The 20,263-nt window shown below is 38.5% G+C and overlaps 1 protein-coding gene across 1 annotated transcript; it reads right to left on the bottom strand.

Moving 5' to 3' along the window:
* Window positions 1-20,181, bottom strand: SPI1 (Spi-1 proto-oncogene). Its single transcript, XM_026082399.1, has 5 exons — window positions 19,859-20,181; window positions 13,011-13,104; window positions 6,020-6,207; window positions 1,544-1,700; window positions 1-848 (listed from the first exon to the last, which is right to left on the bottom strand). The coding sequence occupies exons 1-5, from the start codon at window positions 19,901-19,903 to the stop codon at window positions 532-534; spliced, it is 801 nt and encodes a 266-aa protein (XP_025938184.1). The 5' UTR covers window positions 19,904-20,181; the 3' UTR covers window positions 1-531.
* Window positions 20,182-20,263: the final 82 nt, after the last annotated feature.

The following is a 20,263-nucleotide window of genomic DNA, read 5'->3' as shown; positions in this document are numbered from 1 at the left end:
TTTGTTTGTGAAGTAATCATTTATTATGCAAACACCAGGACTTCATTATATCAAATTTTATTAAATATGTACATGTTATTACTATTTAAAAGAACAAGTATCATTCCAAGATCTGCAAACTTCTCTCTAGCTTTGAGAGCTGCGGCAGAGCCTGTATTAATGCTAGTTTGAAAGCTGTAAGCTCATGCAGTGTCACTGTGAATGACACAGCACCACCTTTGAAGGCAAAACTTCATCAGCTGTATTCTTTAGATACAAAACAATCAAAAAATATTTCCTGACAATAATATATTTGTACATTGTTTAAATTTCCCAACTCTGTCCAACTTGTAGGATGGAAGCAAAGAATTCTGTCACCTTTAGGATTCTCAGATGCTGAAGAAGGAAATTCGTACCAGAAACATCTGATGGTAAAGGCCCTTTAAAGGTAGAGAAGAGGGCACAGGAAGCAAAGAGAAAGTTGCGTCCATCTCCTCTGCTGATATCCAGCCAGGAGGTTCTAAAATTTTTCTTGCTCAGGGTCCCGTGGCCTCAGTGAGGATAATGCTTCCTATCATTGACCCCCCTTCCCATTACCTCACCACTAAACTGGTAGGTCAACTTCTTCTTGACCTTCTTGACCTCCCCTGTCTTGCCGTAGTTTCTCAAAGCTCGTGCCATCTTCTGGTAGGTCATTTTCTTGCGATTGCCTTTCTGGATGCCCCAACGATGCGCCAGTGCTTCTTTGTGTTTGGATGAGAACTGGAAAGTACCCTTTTCCTTGTCCACCCACCAGATGCTGTCCTTCATGTCTCCACTGCGAAGAAGGTCCAGAAGGAACTGGTACAGACGGATCTTTTTCTTGCTGCCTGTGTGAGAGTTAGAGGAGAAAGGCAGTGGAACATAAGTGTCAGTGTATAGTCTCTGATGAAACAGGGGAATTGATATAGTTCATATAACTGTTCCAGCTAGCTTGTGAATTCACCTAACTTCTTCAATCTGCAACATTTATAACACTAGACAGTGTTACACTGTGAGGACCTGAAGTGGGTTTGTGTACCAAGAAGAAAAATGATAATAAGGAATTCCAAAGATCTAAACCTTGTTTTGAAGCTAATTTACTAATTTGAAGCTAATTGAAAAACATTGCTAATTTGAAACTAATCTGAAGCTAATTTGGGCAGGTTGTACAGAACCTGACTTTCAGGTACTGAACAAACAGAGCTTAATATTTTTAAAAATCAGTTTCTTGACCTCCTTGCTTTGGTTTTCCCATCTGTTAATGGAAATGGGAGTAGAAATGGCAATAGTGAAAAGGAAGCCTGAATAAGCAAAGCAGAAAAAGGAAGTGGGAATGCTTGAAGAAATGAGATTTGAAATCTAGACACAGTTATGCTCATAAATGATCCTGAAGACAGGAAAGTGCGAGGAGTCAGGGAAAGTGAAGCTTTGGGAGTGGGGCAAAATACTAGCACAGCAGTTCTACAGCTTTATCCATTATCATAATAGTAACATAACAGCTGCTCAACACACAGCTCAGTCAAGTCCTGCAGTTTTTACTGACCTGTTTCTCCATGCATAATTCCAGGCCCAGGGTCCACACCATCAGTCTCCCCATCTGATACCTCCAGTGGGGGGCTCTGCCTTTCTATGTCCTCCTCATCAGAACTGGGCTGTGGTGGAGAGGGGTACGGTAGGCACATCCGGGGCAAATAGGAAACCTTTGGGAGAGAAGAGTAGTAGTGGAGGGAGGAGGTAGTGACAGAGAGTGGGACATCAAAAGAAAAAAGGAGATGTCATGGAATTACAGAGAAAAAGGGGGAGAAAGTAACAGGTATGTGGGATTATTTAGGGTAATAGCTAGTGACTTAGTTGTTGACATTTAAAATAAATACTAGGCAGCTAAGAAACCCATCCAGCTAACAGTTAACGCTTATACATATACAAAGATGCATCTTCAATAAGTCTTTACAAGAGGGAAGGAGGAACAAGGTTGTGAAAGTCAGAACTTTCCCATATGTTACATCCTATGCAAGTGATATTGCCCCCTCCCCCCATAGCTCCCCAGTACAGTAACCTTCTCTTTCTAATTTAGATGGCATTTCCTTTTGTTGGGGGTGGAGATAGCTGTATTGCTTATGTAGGAGAACCCTAGAAGAAGGTGATAACGGTCACACATAGTACCAGATTTCCTAATGGGCTGAGAATCCACTTTTTTTTCTGGTTGAAGACACTGTATTCGTATAACAGGTGCCTTTGCCTGATACATGGATTACTGTATGAACATTCTCCTAAAATGAGATTTTGTAGGCAGGCCTTTTGGGGAAAAAAATGCTATATTGGTAATACTTGCTTTGAAAATATTGTAATTGCTTTCAAAATATTGCAAGATTCCTGCTGTATAGGATTGTATACCAAGACAGCATTTTTCCAATGACTTTCTGATCCCTGTTACCTATCCCCTGTGCAAAACTGCTTTTGACAACAACTTTTTTCTAACATGGACTTTCTGGAAATACTCTTAAATTTGGCAGAGCTGAGCAGCTCTGCCCTAGCATAGCCACTTTGACTGCTTTTGGCTCTATTGTCTTCTTTTTCTTTCTAGGATATAGTACCTTCTGACAGCAGTGAATCCCTATAGCATTGCATCCAGCCCTGGAGCAGGGGTTATGCAGATCTGTCAGCTTCTTGTCTTGAATTCCCTCCTGTGGAGGGGAATAGTTTTCCCACTAAGATAAAGAATACATCATACTGGATCACATTCTCTTTTCCTAAGTGGCTGTCTGAAAATTCCCTGCTGATGGGGATTTCTCATCTGGAAAGCTAGCAAGCCATCTTCTGTGCTAGATTCTCTCACCCTTTTATAGGGGACACATCAGGAGCAATGTGGAATATACTTCCACTCTGTAAATTCTCAGTTTCTTTCTGTTTTGTTAGGGATCATGACTAGTTGCCATGAGTTACTACAGCTCCTTATTGAAGAGTCAGAAACAGATCAGCCTGTGGGAGAGGGGAATAAGGAACCCAATTCCTACATTAAAAAAAACAACAACCCCAAACCCAGGAGCAAATAAAATGTGGTTCTCATGAAATGTCCCAGATCGATAGTCCTAGAAGGCAAACTCCTTTTGAACTGCTCTTCTTCCCTCCATCAAGAAAAAATGCTTTAAGCATGATTCCCTTCACGCAAGCTTAGGCACTGAAGCGGGGAGTGGATGTTCACCTCATGACTCACACTACCCACCCGATATTAGGCCTTGCTGGGTGGTGCTTTTTAGATGAGCTTTGCACCAGTTTAAAATGTCCCAATAAGGAGTGCTCAAAGAGCTGGTTTAGGGGTGCAGCAGCTGGCGGTTAATGAGTTGGCAGATTGGCTGGAGACGAACATGGCAGGAAGGCCAGGATTGGGTAAGAGTGTGTGTAAGCTTCCTGTCAGATCCCCAAGAGTGAAACTTCAGCCCTCACCACAGAGTCACCTTTAGCATTTTACAGTTAAGAAAGCTGTGGCCTCAGAGTTGGGAAGGAAGGGAGAGACATTGCTGGTGGGGGAAGGGAAATGAGATGGTGAGACAATGTCTTATGGGGGAGGGGGACAGAGGTTGGTGCCCCTGGAAAGAAGGTGGTTGTGGAAACTCAGAGTGCGTTGAGGGGTGGGGTGGGAGAAAGGAAAATGATTCCTCCAGGGTGGAGGGTAAGGTGGGAGAGCGCTGTGGAGGAGGGAGGAGGAATGGTGACTCCTGAGCAAAGGAAGGTGCAGATACTGAACTGGGGAGCTGWCTGAGCTTCACCCACAGTCTCTGCTGTCCTTATCTGCTGCATTTTTGGTTACAATTACTTTCCTAATGTCTGAAACTCAGCGTAGGTCAATACATACAGTGTCCTGAGAATGTTACACAAAGAGTTGCAAGGGACCTGCTAGTGTGTTTAAAAGAGCCAGGTTATTAATACAATTCTGGAAAGGGAGAACTTGAAGAAATTGCTAGCTACTTTCCATATTCTGATGCTGTCTCAGCCTCTGTGGCATCTATCTGTGGTTTTCCTCTTTCTATTTCTCATCACAGTTTTCCTACCTTTTCTTTCATTCTCCTGTCAGAATAGCTGTTCCTTCCTTCATTTATTATTTGGTGAGGGCACCTGTGGGCAGGCTATCAAAACTTTTTAAAGAAATCTTGTCCAGGGATAGTTTGAGCCTCAAATTTGATTTTGAAAAATAATGTGATATCAACAGAAAATTGGAGAAATATCTTTGCGTGTTCTTCCTTTATTTGCAAACTGTAGTTCTGATATTGCATGACAGCCAGGGGCGCAGTTAGTAACTGGCAAATTCAGCTGAGGATTAAAGCTTGCTTCCTGCTTCTGTTTCCCTGAAGATGCCTTGAATAATAGTATGTGTTGCCTAGGGTTGTGGCTGAGACACACCAGAGTCCGAACCTCAGAGCATGCTGAGTACCACTTGCATGAGTTGCTATAGGTTAAAGTAAAAACCCAAAGATCCCCAGCTGGTGAGGAAGAGGAGACTAGCGGTGAACTGACTACTCATATCATCTGCAGCTTGGCATGGGGTATGGGAGAGGGAGGGCAGGGCTCTTTATTCTCTATCTTTCATCCTGAAATGAAAGGTAGTAACTGAGTAGCATGAAGTAGGATAAGCAAAACCACCCTTTCTCTTGTTTTCTGGTGATGCTTCCAAAGAAATCCATAATGGGGCTAGTTTTATTCTTGGCCTTGGGTTGGATGTAACGGTTGGTCATTACGTACTAGCAGTTACACTGAGCAACTGAAATGGCTTGAAGCTTCCCACAAACTGCTGTTCCATGAAACATTTTTTATATTTGTAACTTTCTGTTCCTAATTCTTTGTTTGTATCTGCATCTTATATTCTGTTGCTGATTTTTTACTGAGCAAAAGGTGACAAGTTTGAGGGCTTTCAGTAAGTCAGTTTCCTGTTGATAGTGTAACTTAATCACTCAAATTTTTTCCGTATTTGTTGTTTATTAATTATGTATTTGTATACAATTTCAGTTTGCTTTGAACAAAGAAACCCAAAATAACAACTTCATGAAAGCAGTTTCTCTGACAAAGCCTCAGCCATGGCACCATTATAAGCAGCACTGTGATCAGTAAACACCTCTTTCTCTGACCTTGGTCCTACTGTATGTCTTGTATTCAGCAAATTATCAGTAGCTTGCCTGTCCTGGGAAACTCCTTAGCACAACATCACATCGCTTGCTCATTGTTCCCTGTAATGAGTTTGGGCATATTCTTGGGTGCCAATGGTTTAAAAGGGATTCCCACTCCCACTTTGTGCTAGCATATTTGCAGTACCAGGGAACTCCTTATAATTTCAGCTTTAGTGTGTACTCAGTGGCACTTCCATGACTATCTTTATTGAACAGTGGAGTTCATTTTTTTACTGGGAGATGATTGTCTCCATTTAAAAACTGAGTAGTGACAAGGCAGTGTATTGTATCTCATGACTTATCTACTTTTAGGTAGAAACATAAGTAGATTGTCCTCAAAATGGTGGTAAAATTGCCTGTGACTTGTCTTTATTTGTGTTTCATGTAGGATTCTGTGTGTGTGAAATTGTGAGGGCTGCTTGGAAATATTTAAAGCTTTCCTACTATTTTGGGGCTCAGAATACTTCCTAAGAGTCACAGATACCTTCTCTATAACAGTGCACAGCTTCTCAAGTCCAGTCCCTCTGCAGAATTTCAAAACTGCTGATTTTGATTCCAAATTAAACAAAATTTTGAAATTTCAAAACCCCCCACAAAATGGAATTGTCTTTTTATGCACATTTTGAGGAACATGACCCATTGAATAAGGGGCAACCTGTGAACCATCATTCAGATGAAAAGAATGCTTAAACCACACTTTTCCTCAGAATGAAGAGTTTTATATTAAGTACTTGTGCAGTAACAATTCATATAATTCATTTCTTTGACACCTTTGGCATAACAATATGCACTTCCTGATGCACCCTGTTCCCTGCCCTTAACTATCACCATAAATTCTGAGCAAGAACTGGTAACCATACCTGATGGTTGAGTCCAATGTGTGTGGCTGGGATTGCAGAATCCAGGACGTGCATTTGTTCAATCTCCATGTGCCTGTAGAGCTGTTGCAGCTGGGGAGGCTGTACGCTCTGCAGTTCTGTGAAGTGGTTGTCTCCAAAGGTCTCAAACTCACTGTGCATGTGGTGTGGATGATATTCCCAGTAATGATCTAAGGAAAATAAAAACAATTTGTATGTCATTACAAAAGTAAGAAACATTGCATTTATCTGTCCTTCATTGCTTCCTACTCCTGTTACTGTCCTTTCTCCCTGTCACAATCCGTAGATATCCCTATAGAGTTTTCTTTTCCTAATCTGCTAAATGCCTGTGACTCGCAAGTGATACTTAGACAGTTTTCATTAGGAAAATACTCTTAGATGGAACCGTGATAGATTTCAGTGGTAATATAGCATAAAGTGCCAAAGGGGTTAGTGCTGGCACCTTTCGCAACAGGAGACCCTGTCAATCTTACATTTCCCTTCTCGAAGCAGCAAATTCCAGTCTTTTATATATTGTCAGATTGTCATTTGAATCTTCCTCATGGTATAGAAGTGCAGAAAATTACAGCTCTTTCTGCAATTATCTTCATCCTTTGTTTTAATCTGGTACCAAAGTTTCAGGAATGCTGCAGAAAAGGCATGGGACTTTGCTTGATTTTTCCTCTAATTTTGTGTTGTTATGTTACACATTTTTCAGTACCAATATCAGAGAATAAAAAGATAAAAACTGTTGGGAATGTCCTGGGTACACTCTTGTACAGTGGGGCAAATGTCTGATGCAGAATTTTCTCAGCTATTTTTATCTTTTTATTATATTAGAAATGTGTGAGAAATTTAGATTCTTTTCAAAGACATAAAAAAGCACTCAGATAATCGGTGTACTGTCTCCTGATATATTTACTTTGAAACTAAATTCCATACAATTCTCAGTTTTAAATTTCTGTTCTATATAAACCTCTCCTAAATTTTCAAAATTTCATATTTTTTGTTCAAAATTTAAAATCTGTTAGAGGAAATTTGAAGCTTTGCAAACTTCATTTGTCTCATACAGTAGCTGCATGCATAATTATGCACATGTTTGTGTGCACTCTGTTTTTTAAAACCAAAGTCAACATCACGTCCTCTGCTCTGACAGAGCTTGGAACTAGTCTTTCATAATTTAACTTTTCATGCATCATTTTATGCATAGTCAGAAGTTCTTTATGATATTCAGTGTAACATTTCTAATTTTTATCTCATTATTCCTCATTTTCTCCCCTTATATTATTCTAAATTATTTCTGTCTCACCCTTCACATATTTTCAGGTTGCTATCATGTATCCTCACAAACTACACTTAATCCAGTTGTATGTGTTTACCTTCTTAATCTTTCAATATAAATCAGTACATTCAACCCCCTAATCATACTTGTGCTCTTGTCCAAACTCCCTTCCATCTGTTGACATCCTTCTGATAATATGATGGACAGAACTGAACATGTTGTTCCCAGTGCACTTGTACTGAAGATATAAAGGGAGGACTAACTGTCTCATTCTGTAATATGATGCTACTGTGTGTGACATTATCTGGATACTGACATGCTGTGAATATTTTTGTTTTTGAATACCAGTTTCATTCTTTTTMTCAACTTCTGCCTCCTCATCCTTCCCCCATTTATCTTTCAGATATTTAGGCCTAACACACTGAAGATTTTGAAAAGCAGGAAAGTGGTTTTGAATGTGGCTTCTCTCAGAGTGAACCTGATGTCTCAAGATGACATGTTCATAATACAAACTTTTGTATCTGGGAAGTTGTAGGCTCTTTTTGCTGCCTTTAGGGCTCAGGCCTGTAGAAATGTACTTGTTGGAGGCTTTATCAGACCATTTCCACACTAGGGCTTGCTTTTCTGCCCTTCCTACTTTTTTTGTATCATGGATAAACCAAGTCACTGCATGTGAAAGGGATGGAAAGGTGTTTTTAAAAGTGCTCAGGGAGTTGCTGCATTGACTTTGTAATTTCATTGCTTTTTTATATAGTGCTTTCTGTGGACTATATATGGATTTTATAGCCAGAAGTTATAAAGCCTGGTAGCACTTCTTCATGTGTTAATGCTAGAGAGAAATTTTGTTTTCTCTGGGAAAAGAATGGATCTTGCAGGATGCAAAGTATGCAAGTACTTTTACATATTATATTCACATCTTCTCCAACCCAAGGAATGGCAGAGTGTATGTGAGTCTGAATCCACAGGTAGTGTTCTGGTAGGAGGCTTTGGGCTCATTCGGTCTGAAAGATATTTGTGTAATTAGAAGGCTGAGCTGCACTAACTCATGCTTTTGCCAGGTTAAACTACTGCAAATTACTCTACTTAGAACCACCCATGGTGGCAACATATAGTTATTCTTTGGGCCAGTAGACAGCCAGCCCTACATAATAAATTGTTGAGAATGCATCGCAAGAGTACTCTGTACTCCTGTTCCTTAGACTGATCTGTTTGTGCTTCTTGTGCAGAAAATCCTCTTTCAGATGGCAACATTTTTTCTCAAAGACCACTTCTCTTCGGTGATCTACTGCAGCAAATGAGAACCGTAAATAATCTTGAGGATGACCAAGCCCGGATAAAACTCTCTTGAGGCTGGAGAGTGAGTAATGTCAATAACAGTTCTTCAGCTGTGGAGTTTCTTTCTAGTAGTAGCTAAGGTGATCAAGAGACAAGGCAGTACATTTCCAACATGTGTAACCATGAGTATTTGTGCATGCTCCAGTAGTCTGCTTTTGAGTCTTCTTAAATATTTTTACGAGCAGGGATGTTTTTATACTTCAAGATATCTCTTAACTTAGTGGAGCCTGTGACAAGACTCTTGCTGCCTCTAGATTTGTCCTTTTAAACTCTTGCTTGGCCGTATTTACGCTTATTTGTGTTAATCTCTATGTAATAATTAGCCTACTCATTAATGAATTTCTTTTCTATTGTATAATACGTTGCTGAAGTGCTATAATAATACTTTAATACGATAATACTAATAATACACCATTTGGGGACTTAAAGTGACCGCATAATACTTATATGTTACAATGTCAGAAATTACTTCAACACAAACTTACATCCAAATAATCAAGTTGTGACAGGAGAAAAGACCTTATTTCATTCTAAATTATGTATAATTTCAGAGTGATCCTTGGGAAAAAAAAAGTTGCTTTAGTGACTTTAAAAGAGAAATTCCTCATTCTGTCTCCGCAAACCACTCTACAGTTGCACCACCCTGCCTAATTTAGTGCACATCAAAACACAAACAATTTATAAATATCTGCAGGTATTGGAGTTACCAGCTGCATTGCAGCTATTTCCTTCTACCTTCTGTGTTAGTGTGATGTCAGTAATTCGTTGCAGTTCTTTTCACAAAAATGTAAAGGTGGAGGGAAGAGAAAGGAAAGGAGAGAAACATTCTAGAAATGGAAAGTGTCTATTCTTTGGGTCAAGGAAAATGTCACTAAAACCCAACCTATAGCTACACAATGGAGTCATTATGAGAAATTTCATCTGAAGTGAAAGAGGATGTGAAAAAAATCTCTCTTATAGAGACATCGAGATCATGTTTGTTTTGGTCTTGTATGTAGTGAAAGGTTAGAGGAAGGACAGTCATGAGTTCCGAACTCCCTCCCATGACAGAAGGGGTGTTAGCCTGCTGGGAAGCAATAATGGATCTAAAGGCATTGTGTTAATATTCATCATAGAGGTAGATTTGCACTCCAGAAGTTAGAAAACAGCTAAATTTTCTTGGACATTCTCTGTTCAAGAGAAATTTCTTTCCTCTTGTTTTAATAGATAAATAACATCATGACAAGCAGTTAGAATATGAAGTAGGCTTGAGAAAAGTATTAAGTGGAGCAACTGGCTAAATCTGCATCACGCTGTGCAAAACCATGCAGAAATTCATGAGACAGCTCTTGAACCGGAAATGTGATCGCTATGTCAGCACAGCCCTCTGCCTGATCTAAGATCACTGTATTAACATGGCTATACTTTTGAGGTCTGAGCTAGTATCTCTGAATGGTTTTGCTCCTCCATGCCATGCAGATATTCCAACTCATTTTGAACTAAGAGAAGGTTTTTTACACAGTGCCTCACTGCATGGCTTAGATGTTCCCACTGTATTTTACCTGTCTGAAAAAACAAGCCAAGAGAAATCCCATAGAGGAAATGAGAAAAATATCGAAGGACACTGCAAAATCCGTGTCTTGATTCCCTATAGAACCACTCTGTTGAGTGAAATGCCATGTTTCTAGGCAGTACAGCAGTCTTATGCAGAATGACAATAGAATCTCATTAGCTCTCACTTTACTAATTAACAAACTTTATGATTTTAATAATGCCAAATGTTAGAAAATCCATGAGTCAGGCCCCAAGAAATCTTGAGAATGACTTTAAAATAAGGGGATTTTGGAGTTCTTTCTATTTGCCATATGGTATTTAAGGCTAAGGTTCACATGTTTGGATTTTCCTCCACTACTATGTGGGCTAAAATCCTAACAAGGATCTTAAATGGTCGTATTACTACAGGAGGTGGGATGAAAATAAAAACCCAAATCACAAAAACTAATAAGTTTCATGAAACTAGCAACAAAATGAAAAGTGGCCGACATTTAGCTTCATACAAATAGTGATTTTTTTTTACTAAACCAATCATGTTTAGTAATAATTTAGAGACAAAAGTGCAGTGGAATTTTGTAATTACCAAGATTGCATTAGTGTTACAAAATGTGCTACATTACATTTACAGTTTTACTAGCATACAAGCTCAGGGTAGGGCATGAACACTAATACATGAACACTTGAAGTAGCTTCTGCTCACATGCCTGTATCTCTGTTTATTACAGTATTTGCAAAATAGTTAATCTACAATATACAAAATAAATGCAAACAATGCATGTTATGATTTAGCATGTGGATTTTTTACGGTTTATTTTTGTTAGTTAAATTTACAGATTCACTTATTTGCAATGATCTCATAGCTATCAAATTAGTGCCATTCTGCTGCATGCACTTTACTGTCTAGTCAAGTAGATGCTTGACACTCAAGTAGTCACTCCCCTCTGTACTCCTTAGTTTTTCATTGTTCATTAGACTGAGCAATTCAAGAAAGACTATGGCATATAAAATGTTTGGGCATAACCAACTACATTACAGAAATAAAAATTCATAAAAATTCTTAAAAAAAAATTGTAAAAATTCTTCTGTAAGTAAAAATTCAGTTGAAATGTGTAGATTGGGATTAAGTTGCCTCTTCCATAACCACTTGCTGTAGGAGAACTTTAACAACATTTTTGGAGTCTTTTGACTAAATGTAACAAAAGTTTAGGAAAAAAAACAATTATTTTTGTCTTGAATGGCTGTTTAGGTGCCCTCAGCATTCACATTGAATAGAGTACTTAATCTACTTAATCCACATAGGTGGCTTTGAGTTTTCTGGTGTTCATCAGAAAGAGTTAAAACATGCTAGTGATCTGAGCAGCGTACCTTAAGAAGAGCCTTCCAGTAGAAAAATGGACAGTAAGCCAGATTGGACTTCATAAAGTTATGAAGGATAAAGGGGTGTTGTTGCCTGAGGTAGCCTAGATTTGATGACAGAAGAGTTCTTTTCCAGTGCTTTTTCCTTCATGGCATCTTTTATATTTATTGTTTAATTGTCACAATTGTCCTTTGAGATAATAAATGTTATCCTTATTTTATGGATATGGAAGCTGAGGTACAGATTATAATGTAAAAACCCTGAATTTGCGTATGGAAGTTGCTGGGTTTGATCAATGTGACTTGACAGAGGCCATGAAATAACTTATAAAAATGAAATGAATTCTTTGTCTCCAGGCCCTAATAATTTCTTATCTGTTTTTTGAATGCAATGTCGAGAACAAATTTTTTAGTTAAATGTCCAGCCTATTCTGAAACTTGTTGTTCTTTAATATGGATTCTGCTGCCACAGATAAAGCAGTGCTATGCTATGAAGTTGTTAGATGTCTTAAACTAAGCAGTGATGGGTCTAGTTACTGTATCTGTAGGAGTCTCTAAGGGAAACTCCAGGATCTGCCATGACTGCCATGAGTGATACAGCAGAACGGTGCTTTTCCTTCCTGAGTCAATACTGACCCTGATACTTCCTGGGTGGTGTTGCTGGAACATTGTTTTGCACAGGAGAGGAGATTCACAAAGCAGTGTTCTCCCCTCTGCATTGATACAGAGCCTAGTGCCCAGAAGACTTGAAGATACAGAAGACAGCAAAACTTACTTCAATACCAACATTAATTTGAAATCGCATATATAAATTGAAGCAATAAATAATCATACAGTATTTTTATATTGAGCTAGGTTTATATACAAACTGTTACAAGGAAATTTTACATAGATATAAAGAGAGGAAGTACTTGGGTGCATTGCAGGAAGAGTGAAAGTTTAAGCTAGGTGTGGCAGCATGCAAAAGAGATAAAAAGAAAGAGAAATATATGGAGTTGAAAGTGGCCAAATGCCAGAGAAACAGAATAAAAATGCAGGAACAAACAGAGTATTTAGGACCTAAGTCAAAGAAGAATTGGAGATGGCAGCACAAGAAGAGAAGTACAGTATTGCAAATCCATGTCCTCAAAGAGTTCTGAAATAAGCAGAATGCTTTTGATCTGCAGAGAAAAGTTAAAACACAGCAAAGATAGTGAAGGACAGAGATCATGAGATCCCACCTTCTTGGCAATACACTGAATGTCCTGGAAGTTCCTTGCATTATTCAGTGCTTTCTAAAATTCTCTTTCAGAGAGGATTGTGTTGTGGTTGCTGGGTTGGAATGGTGTCACTAAACAGAATGAATTATTGTAGGTTTCTGATTTGAAAGTATGTGCCTATATATTATAGATCAAAACAACATGTTTGTTCTTTTCCTGAATGTCCTAAATCTCTTTCCTGCAATATCCCATGAGACTTTATGCTCCAAGGAAATATTTTTAAACTTACCACCATGACTCTCTCCATCACTGTTGAGATACTGGTAATAGTCATGGGGCTGTCGGTAGAGGTCTGACTCATAGGGTACCATATCTTCAGAGGGCTGTAAAGAGAAGAGGAATTTTTGGAACTGTAAGCTTAGATAAATCCCTTCAAAATCATTCCCATCAGTTAGGAAAGGGGGCGTTGCCAACACATTTTCTATTGCTAAGGGAAAGAATGGGGAGGCTTCAAGATTTATTGAACCAGCAGGAATAAAAAGCTTGACACCAAGCACTGGCTTGCAAAAAAAAGAGAACTCCATCTCCTTAGACCTAATGAGAGAATAGTTTTCTGCTGTCTGTATAGCAGAACTTGTCCTGTGGTATTACACAAGTTCTTGACATCCCACCCCCCAACCTTCTGCAGATGTTAGAGTGCTACCTCAGACATCAGGCCCAGGCCAGGAAGCTGTCACACTAGCACATCAGAGAAACCTTTTCTTTAGTTGTGATGGACATTTACTCTTTTTCTTCCTCCTGTACACAGAAGAGCAAGCAGAAACGTGTCTTGCCCGAGAGTGTTATTCTGAGTGTTTGTAGGTGGTCTCACTAAATGGTGGCAATTTTTAATTGCTAATAAAGGGAGGGTAATGATGACAGAGGGCATGAAAACATTTTATTTCTCAGCTTTTGTACAAGATAAACTAGATAAATTTGCTGGTTCAAATCAGCTGCACAGGGCTGTTAGGTATGCCCAGAGAAGACTTAGAAAGTCCAAGTGATGTGGGGCAGAAATGTGACCTTAGATGCTTAGTGGTAGAATGAAAGTCTTCTCTTACTTCTTAAAACAGGTGACATAGGAAAACTGTCCTGCCTGTGTTCCTCCCTATGCCTAGCAGTCCAATATGAGCAGTTTTTAATTTATTCTGTTGTTTCAATAAAGGTGGTTTATCTTTAGTTGTGCACAACTTTGTTGCTTCATTTAAAGTTTGATTTTGCCTTTTTCCAAAATGAAGAATTAGAACAGCACAATGGTTGTTCACAGGCTTTTCTAAACTTTTCTCCAGTTAAGGTCATTAAAAGATTTTCTTTTGCTATTTGCCAGGACCAGCTCTAACTATTTCAAAATAGTTGTTGTTGCCCCTTCCTACACATGCCATAGTTAACTGTGCCACCCGTTCAGAAGGCACGGTGCAATAAGCTCTAGAAACACATCCCTTTTCATTGACCTGGTCAACTGCCCAGTTTTCTGCAGATGGGCTGTTTTGCCCACCACTGCTATTGAAACCCAAAGGAGAATGCTGGAGACAAAGGAGGCTGTATTCAGAAGGCTAACAGCCACTACCAGAAAGATCATATGAACTCTGAAAGTGCCAATAAAATCTGGGAAAGATAAAAATCTCAAATCCTCATCTCCCTTCATGAATCTGGCTCATTTTTGGAACACAGGATTTTTCTAAGTTTACGCTACGGTGACGGCATGCTAGAAAAGCAGGCAAGCTTCTCTTTTTCTTGCTCTTTTAGTTTCCTTGAGAACATGAAACCTAAGGCAGCAGCTACTGTTAAAATCCAGCTAGAGGTGGAAGATAAGCAGCTGGCAAAAGCAAGAGATTTCTTTTTGGTGAAAACCAGATCAGAGTTGCCATTCCTCATTAATTCTTCTCATTTAATTCTTCCAGTTAACTCCTTCAGTTCATTCTGTTGCAACTGCAGGATTTAAAGATTGTTATTTTCTAGGGATGTCATTTCTATGATGACATTGAAGAAAACAGATCAATAACAGGAAAGAGTTCTTCCCAGACAATTAAGATATCAGAACACAAAAGGATAAAAAATACTCTTAGAAAGTACTTGGAAGCTTTTTAGAACCCCACTGGCAGCTGTGTGCTTTGTTAGCGTATCATGTTAGAATGTACTGGTATGAGTATCTAAAATGTCATCACTTCCAGAATGAATTGAAATGAACACTAAAGAGGTGTCAGATTCTCAAAGCTCCAGGAGCAAACTCTTTGCCTAGCTGTAAGCTCCTGATACATGTGGTGGTAGATAATTGTTCTGCAGAGAACATCAGAAAACGATAACCCACAACAAAGACAATGTAAGAGAAAGACTAGATGAAAGGAGATAATCATCATTTGCTTGTATCCACAGCAGAGTACCAGACTCCTCTTATTTCAGATCTCAAGAGGGAGTAGGTTCAGTCTCTCTTTCCATATCAATATTATTCTAGTAAAATCACCCCTCATCTACACAGGGATTTAATGGAAAGTATAGCCCACTTTCCAGATTTTAGAGAGGTGATCACAGGAGACAGTACAAGCATACTGTCTGTCCAATGCTCCTGTTTTTCCTCTACATATTTTCTTTGTGTTGTTTCTAACCACAGCTTGTCATATGCATTCAGTCATCCTAATTTGTTATACCTGGGGTGTACTTTGATCTCCTCCAATAAAAGGTGCTGAGGCATTCTTCACAGGCCAAATAGGAGGATGAAGTTCTGAATGGAATTTCTAGTTTTCATTATCTTTGCAAATTAAGTAACCCCACTCCCCCATTTCCTTTCCATAAATATATGCTTCCTGTCAAAATCATGTCAGCCTGAAGAATGTATGAAATCTCTGCCTTTAAAGGATATGAGTCTTCATATTCAGAAATTCTAACTTGTCATAGCTCAGAGGAAACCACTCTTGCTCTGTGAAAGGAGAGACCTCAACATCCAAACAGAAAATGCACATCATATAATTTGGGAGAAATGGAGGTAAAAAAGTCATATAAATGTATATCATTTGAAAGAATAATCTTTGTTTCCTTTCAGCTCAAATACTAGAACTTGACTGAAATTGTACAAATTCTCCATATCTAAATGCATCAAAATTTTTAGCTTTGATACATATTTAGCCAAAAGTAAACAAATTTCCAAAGAAATCATTGTCCAGTCAATTTAGGCTTGATTTGCCATGTTTAAAATTTCCACTGCTGCTCCTGTTCATCTACAAAAGCTCTATCACTTTTATATCTTTACAGAACCTTAGCTTGGCAGGCAGGCCAAGTAGCAGTCCCAAAATAGATAAGAAAGGATATCTTACTTTCCTACTTGCATTTTTCCTTAGTTGTCTCTTCTTCCCAGATTTTCCATATTCCCCCATTTCAGTCCAATATACTCACTAACAGCCAATATACTCTCACATGCTGAGAACTGAGAATGAAGTATTTCTACCATTCAGAGATTATTATTAATGGTTCAGATGAGTATTCAATGATCAGAGCTAAAGGAAGATGTGTTAAATAGTTAGACTCTTAAACAAAAGTGATTTCCTTAATATTTACAGATATTGCTAATTGCAGAGTTGCAATACTCAGCATCTAAAAATCAGTCTGCTTTTGTATAGATCACTGTTTTTTACATACTTAGTTTTGAAAGTCTGGGACTTAGAATCTCCTTATGGATTGTGGGGATATTCTTTCTAGAATTTATCTTCTGTTCAGTGATCCACTGGATGAAATACATGTATGTATATCCTTATTAGCTCATGTAACCTTGACCAGTGCATCTCCACAAAGGACTTGAAGTGGCACCACTTTTCATCTTGGTGTCTGATCTGCAATGGTACAGCAACCAATATGGGAAGATTTGTAATATATATTTAAAAGTCTGTGTATCATATTTTCCTTGATTATGCTTATCCTATGAGGGGGTGGGATGTTTTCCTTCGTTCATTAGAGAAACCATATCCAAGCCTGTTTGTAATATGTCTCTCTGATTCTTCTTCCTTTAAGTCTTACTAAAAACTTATTTTTCTCTAGTAGAGAGAAGAGGTTTCACCATGTGCTACTGTTGCCTTTTGCACCAATCATTTCCCACCAGCCCTGTCCTTCTCTGGAACCTCCCCACCCACACATACATTTCACCGTCTTACTTACTTGTAGCACTTCCATGACACTCATTGAACTGTTTTGTTTCCCCAGGAAAAAAGCAACAAATAGATTATGCTACAATTTAGTTGCTTAGCTGATCTTAATGGACATTTATGGACATTGTTCTAGCAATTGTTTTCCTGAAAAAGAGTGACAGGAACCTTTGTTAGAAACTCATGGCTGTGGTCTAAAGTTTTCTCCTTTCCTACATGCCCAGAAGTGCAGTACATCATTATCAAAAATCATGTTCCAGCCTCAAGCAAGAAGTCAGCAAACAAGTCTTTATCTGTCATTGACTGGTAAATGGAGAGTTGTGTCCACCTTCCTTCTTTGTCCTGAAAATCTAGATGAAATCGTTGCAACAAGCAAAAAGCCACAAAACTATTTGGACAGAGCTTAGTTGGCATTGGTTAAGAGAGATACAGGGGATTCAACTGAATAACAATCTGAAAATTCTTATTATTCACCAAGACTTTGTCAGATGATTCCAGGTGATTACAAATTCACTGAATTCTGATCTTTTTTTGTTACCCTGACATAACTATTCATTGGCATGTGATTCAGAAATACTCCACACAGTTTCCAATGATGTGCTGCTGAGACAAGTTTAAAGGCCAAGATTAACCTTATTTCCTTGGAAAAATTTAGAGTATAACTATTTTAGGAGAGATGAGTATAAATATTAACATGGTCACTCATTGCGCCAGCCTCACTGGACCACCTCGGAGATGCAGTCATGTGGAACAGAACACTTCTGAGGTGCATTTTCACTCTCATACAAATATATCTCCATTCAAAGCTGAGTACTACAGGTGGCTACTTAGGGATTCGCAGATAATCTGAAGGCCTCTTTAGATAAAGATGTTTTCTGCTCAGTAGCATGACTAGATCCTATCCTGTATTAAAAGATGGGCCCGGTTTGCAGGACTTTTCCATATTAAGTTCTTAATCTTCAGAGAAAGATGCAGTAACTCTTAAACCATTTGAGCGGCACTTTGCAAACGAAGGTTAAGAGTTTCCTCGCATAGTCAAGAGGAAGGCAGTTACCGACCCACCCTCAACTGAAAGGGGAGGGGCAGAGGAGGGAAGTGTTGCCTCACAGAAACCCTGCGTCTAGAAACAGGCTAATGTTGCCCCTCTGAAACAGGTCCCAGGAGGCCCAGACTTTTATAGTGATGCCATGTGGGGCTCTAACTGTCAGTGCTCAGAGCAAGTAAATGTAAAACAATTTTGAAAGCACAAAAGACAGTTTTCATTTTTGAACATTTTAATCACAAAAAACAAAAACAAATTGCCCTGTCAAGTGTTCCTATAAGATGTAATTGCATTTTCACTGCCTGTTGTCTCATTCACCTGAACAAAGTCAGCCAGAATTCTTATCTGCAACAAAAATTAGAATATGAGCCAGACCGTGTTAGATTTTCACTCCATTTAGTCAATCTATGCACTGAAATTCAAGAGTGAAGAAACAGACCACAGAAGGTGGCTATGAGGAAACGAGTAGAAAGAAAATTAACATTAATAATAAAAATAGTGGGAGATGCTAGTGGGGGACAAGATTTTTTTTTGTTTTTTTTAAGCTCAACAAGTAACATATTCAGAAATCTTTATGTAATTTTTTCATCTTCTCAGTTTCTTTTCAAATTCTTATCTGGACATATTTACAATAGATCCACTGGGTAACCCGAGTATTTAAGAAAGAGAAAGAAGTTTTTTAGGTCTTCTCACCCTTTGGGTGAATAATGGATTTCATAGACACAAGTTGATGGACTGCTAGAATAATGGATTTCATTAAAATAACAGGTATTTTTTCAGTCAATGTGGATACAAAACATGAAAGGAATTCAAAGGGCCATCTTTCTGTAGGGAAAATAAGGAAACATGCCTTTAGCCTTCGTTAGATGGGATAAGATGAAAAGAAAGCATGATACAAATTTTGTTACAGTACTCTTGGAGTTGCATTGTCTCTCATTCTCTTTTCTGAACACACACAGCAAATACCATATGTCATCTATCATGTAAAAAGCCAAGTAAAACACCTTATCTGACATCTTTTCAGCTACTACGGAATTAGCAAATCCTGTTAGGGCCTACTTTACCCATTCTACCTTGAGATTTCCCATTACAGTTTGTCTCTGAACAGCTGGTTAGTGAGATTATATTCTTCACAAATAATAATCCCCAAACTGACCACAATGTAAATTACAGCAGTGTAAAAATGCTTCAGAGTTAAAGAAAGAACAGAAACAGCCATATAATTGTACAGAAAATTTGTAACTGAGAGAAGAGATTGAAAGACCCAATTAAGGGCCATGTTATTTCCCCCTGCCCCACTTCACCACTTGCTTTTTACAGCCTGAAATAGGAAAGTTTTCAACTGCATCCATATGTGTTCAAAATAATTTAAGGTTATTTCCTGGCTTATATTTTAAATAAAAGTCACAAAATATAAAGTGTAAAATATGATAGAGAGAAGCTGAAGCTAGAGACTAGAATTTTGTCATTACAAAGAACACAAAGACCTGAAGTCTGCAAAATGTAAAAGCAGCGTTCGGCAACTCTTCTCTCATAGATTGGTACATATTTAATACATAAACTATGTCCGAGTCTCAAGACTAATTAATAATTACAACCTGAAGCAAGACTCAGCCTTATACCACAAAGGCGGTACGGAAGAAAAAATTTTACTGACTTGCTGTACATATACCCTACAAAAATACCATGAGTTTAATCTTTGAAAACAACTGGAGATCAAAATCAGATACAAGTTTAGGGAGGAAATGTTAATTTCCCGTTCATTGCAATGTTGTCACTAGTTTTATATATTGACCTGAGCCCAACTTCCTGGCAATACAAATACAGACCAACAGAGAGACATTCTCAAATAATAAAGCCGAGTTTACTTTGTCTTTTGCTACTGAGCCCAATCATCCATATTAGGAATAAACCCCAGATACTCACAGGGGGAATGAGGGGAAATCCTTCCATTTTGCAAGCTTGCAACATTCAGCCAACTTCTGAGTGAATTTTTCTTAATTCAGTTTTCAAACATCCAGAATAACTGACTTTTTAAAAATCACATGAAACAAACAAACAAAAAAACACAACAAAAGTGAGACCCTTGGACTCTGTGAAGTCCCCTTGCAGTAAAGGATCTCAGGATTGGAGAAAGACCCTAACAAGTTTTCATAGTTTGCCCTAATAGGCTCTGAGGTGAACTTCTTCCCGAGTTGTATCTGAAGTTCCTGATTTTATCAAATGTCTGTAGAAGGGAGATAGCCCTTGGGTCTATCAGTGCGCTGTGACATCACAGCGTTTAGCCGGTTTGCATAAATCTCATTTCAAGGAGCTGTGGCTCTGTAACAG

This window comes from Apteryx rowi, unplaced genomic scaffold, assembly GCF_003343035.1.
Source record: "Apteryx rowi isolate R43461 unplaced genomic scaffold, aptRow1 scaffold_574, whole genome shotgun sequence".
NCBI lineage: Eukaryota > Metazoa > Chordata > Aves > Apterygiformes > Apterygidae > Apteryx > Apteryx rowi.
This window is presented reverse-complemented; position numbering and strand designations above follow the sequence as displayed.

Excerpts from the sequence above, each read along its gene's own strand:
- SPI1 (XM_026082399.1), bottom strand. The coding sequence starts at position 19,903 with ATGTTGCAAGCTTGCAAAATGGAAGGATTTCCCCTCATTCCCCCT. Across the intron at positions 6,208-13,010 it reads TGATGGAGAGAGTCATGGTG|ATCATTACTGGGAATATCAT; the intron begins GTAAGTTTAAAA and ends TATTTTCCTTAG. Across the intron at positions 1,701-6,019 it reads ACATTGGACTCAACCATCAG|GTTTCCTATTTGCCCCGGAT; the intron begins GTATGGTTACCA and ends TCTCTCCCAAAG.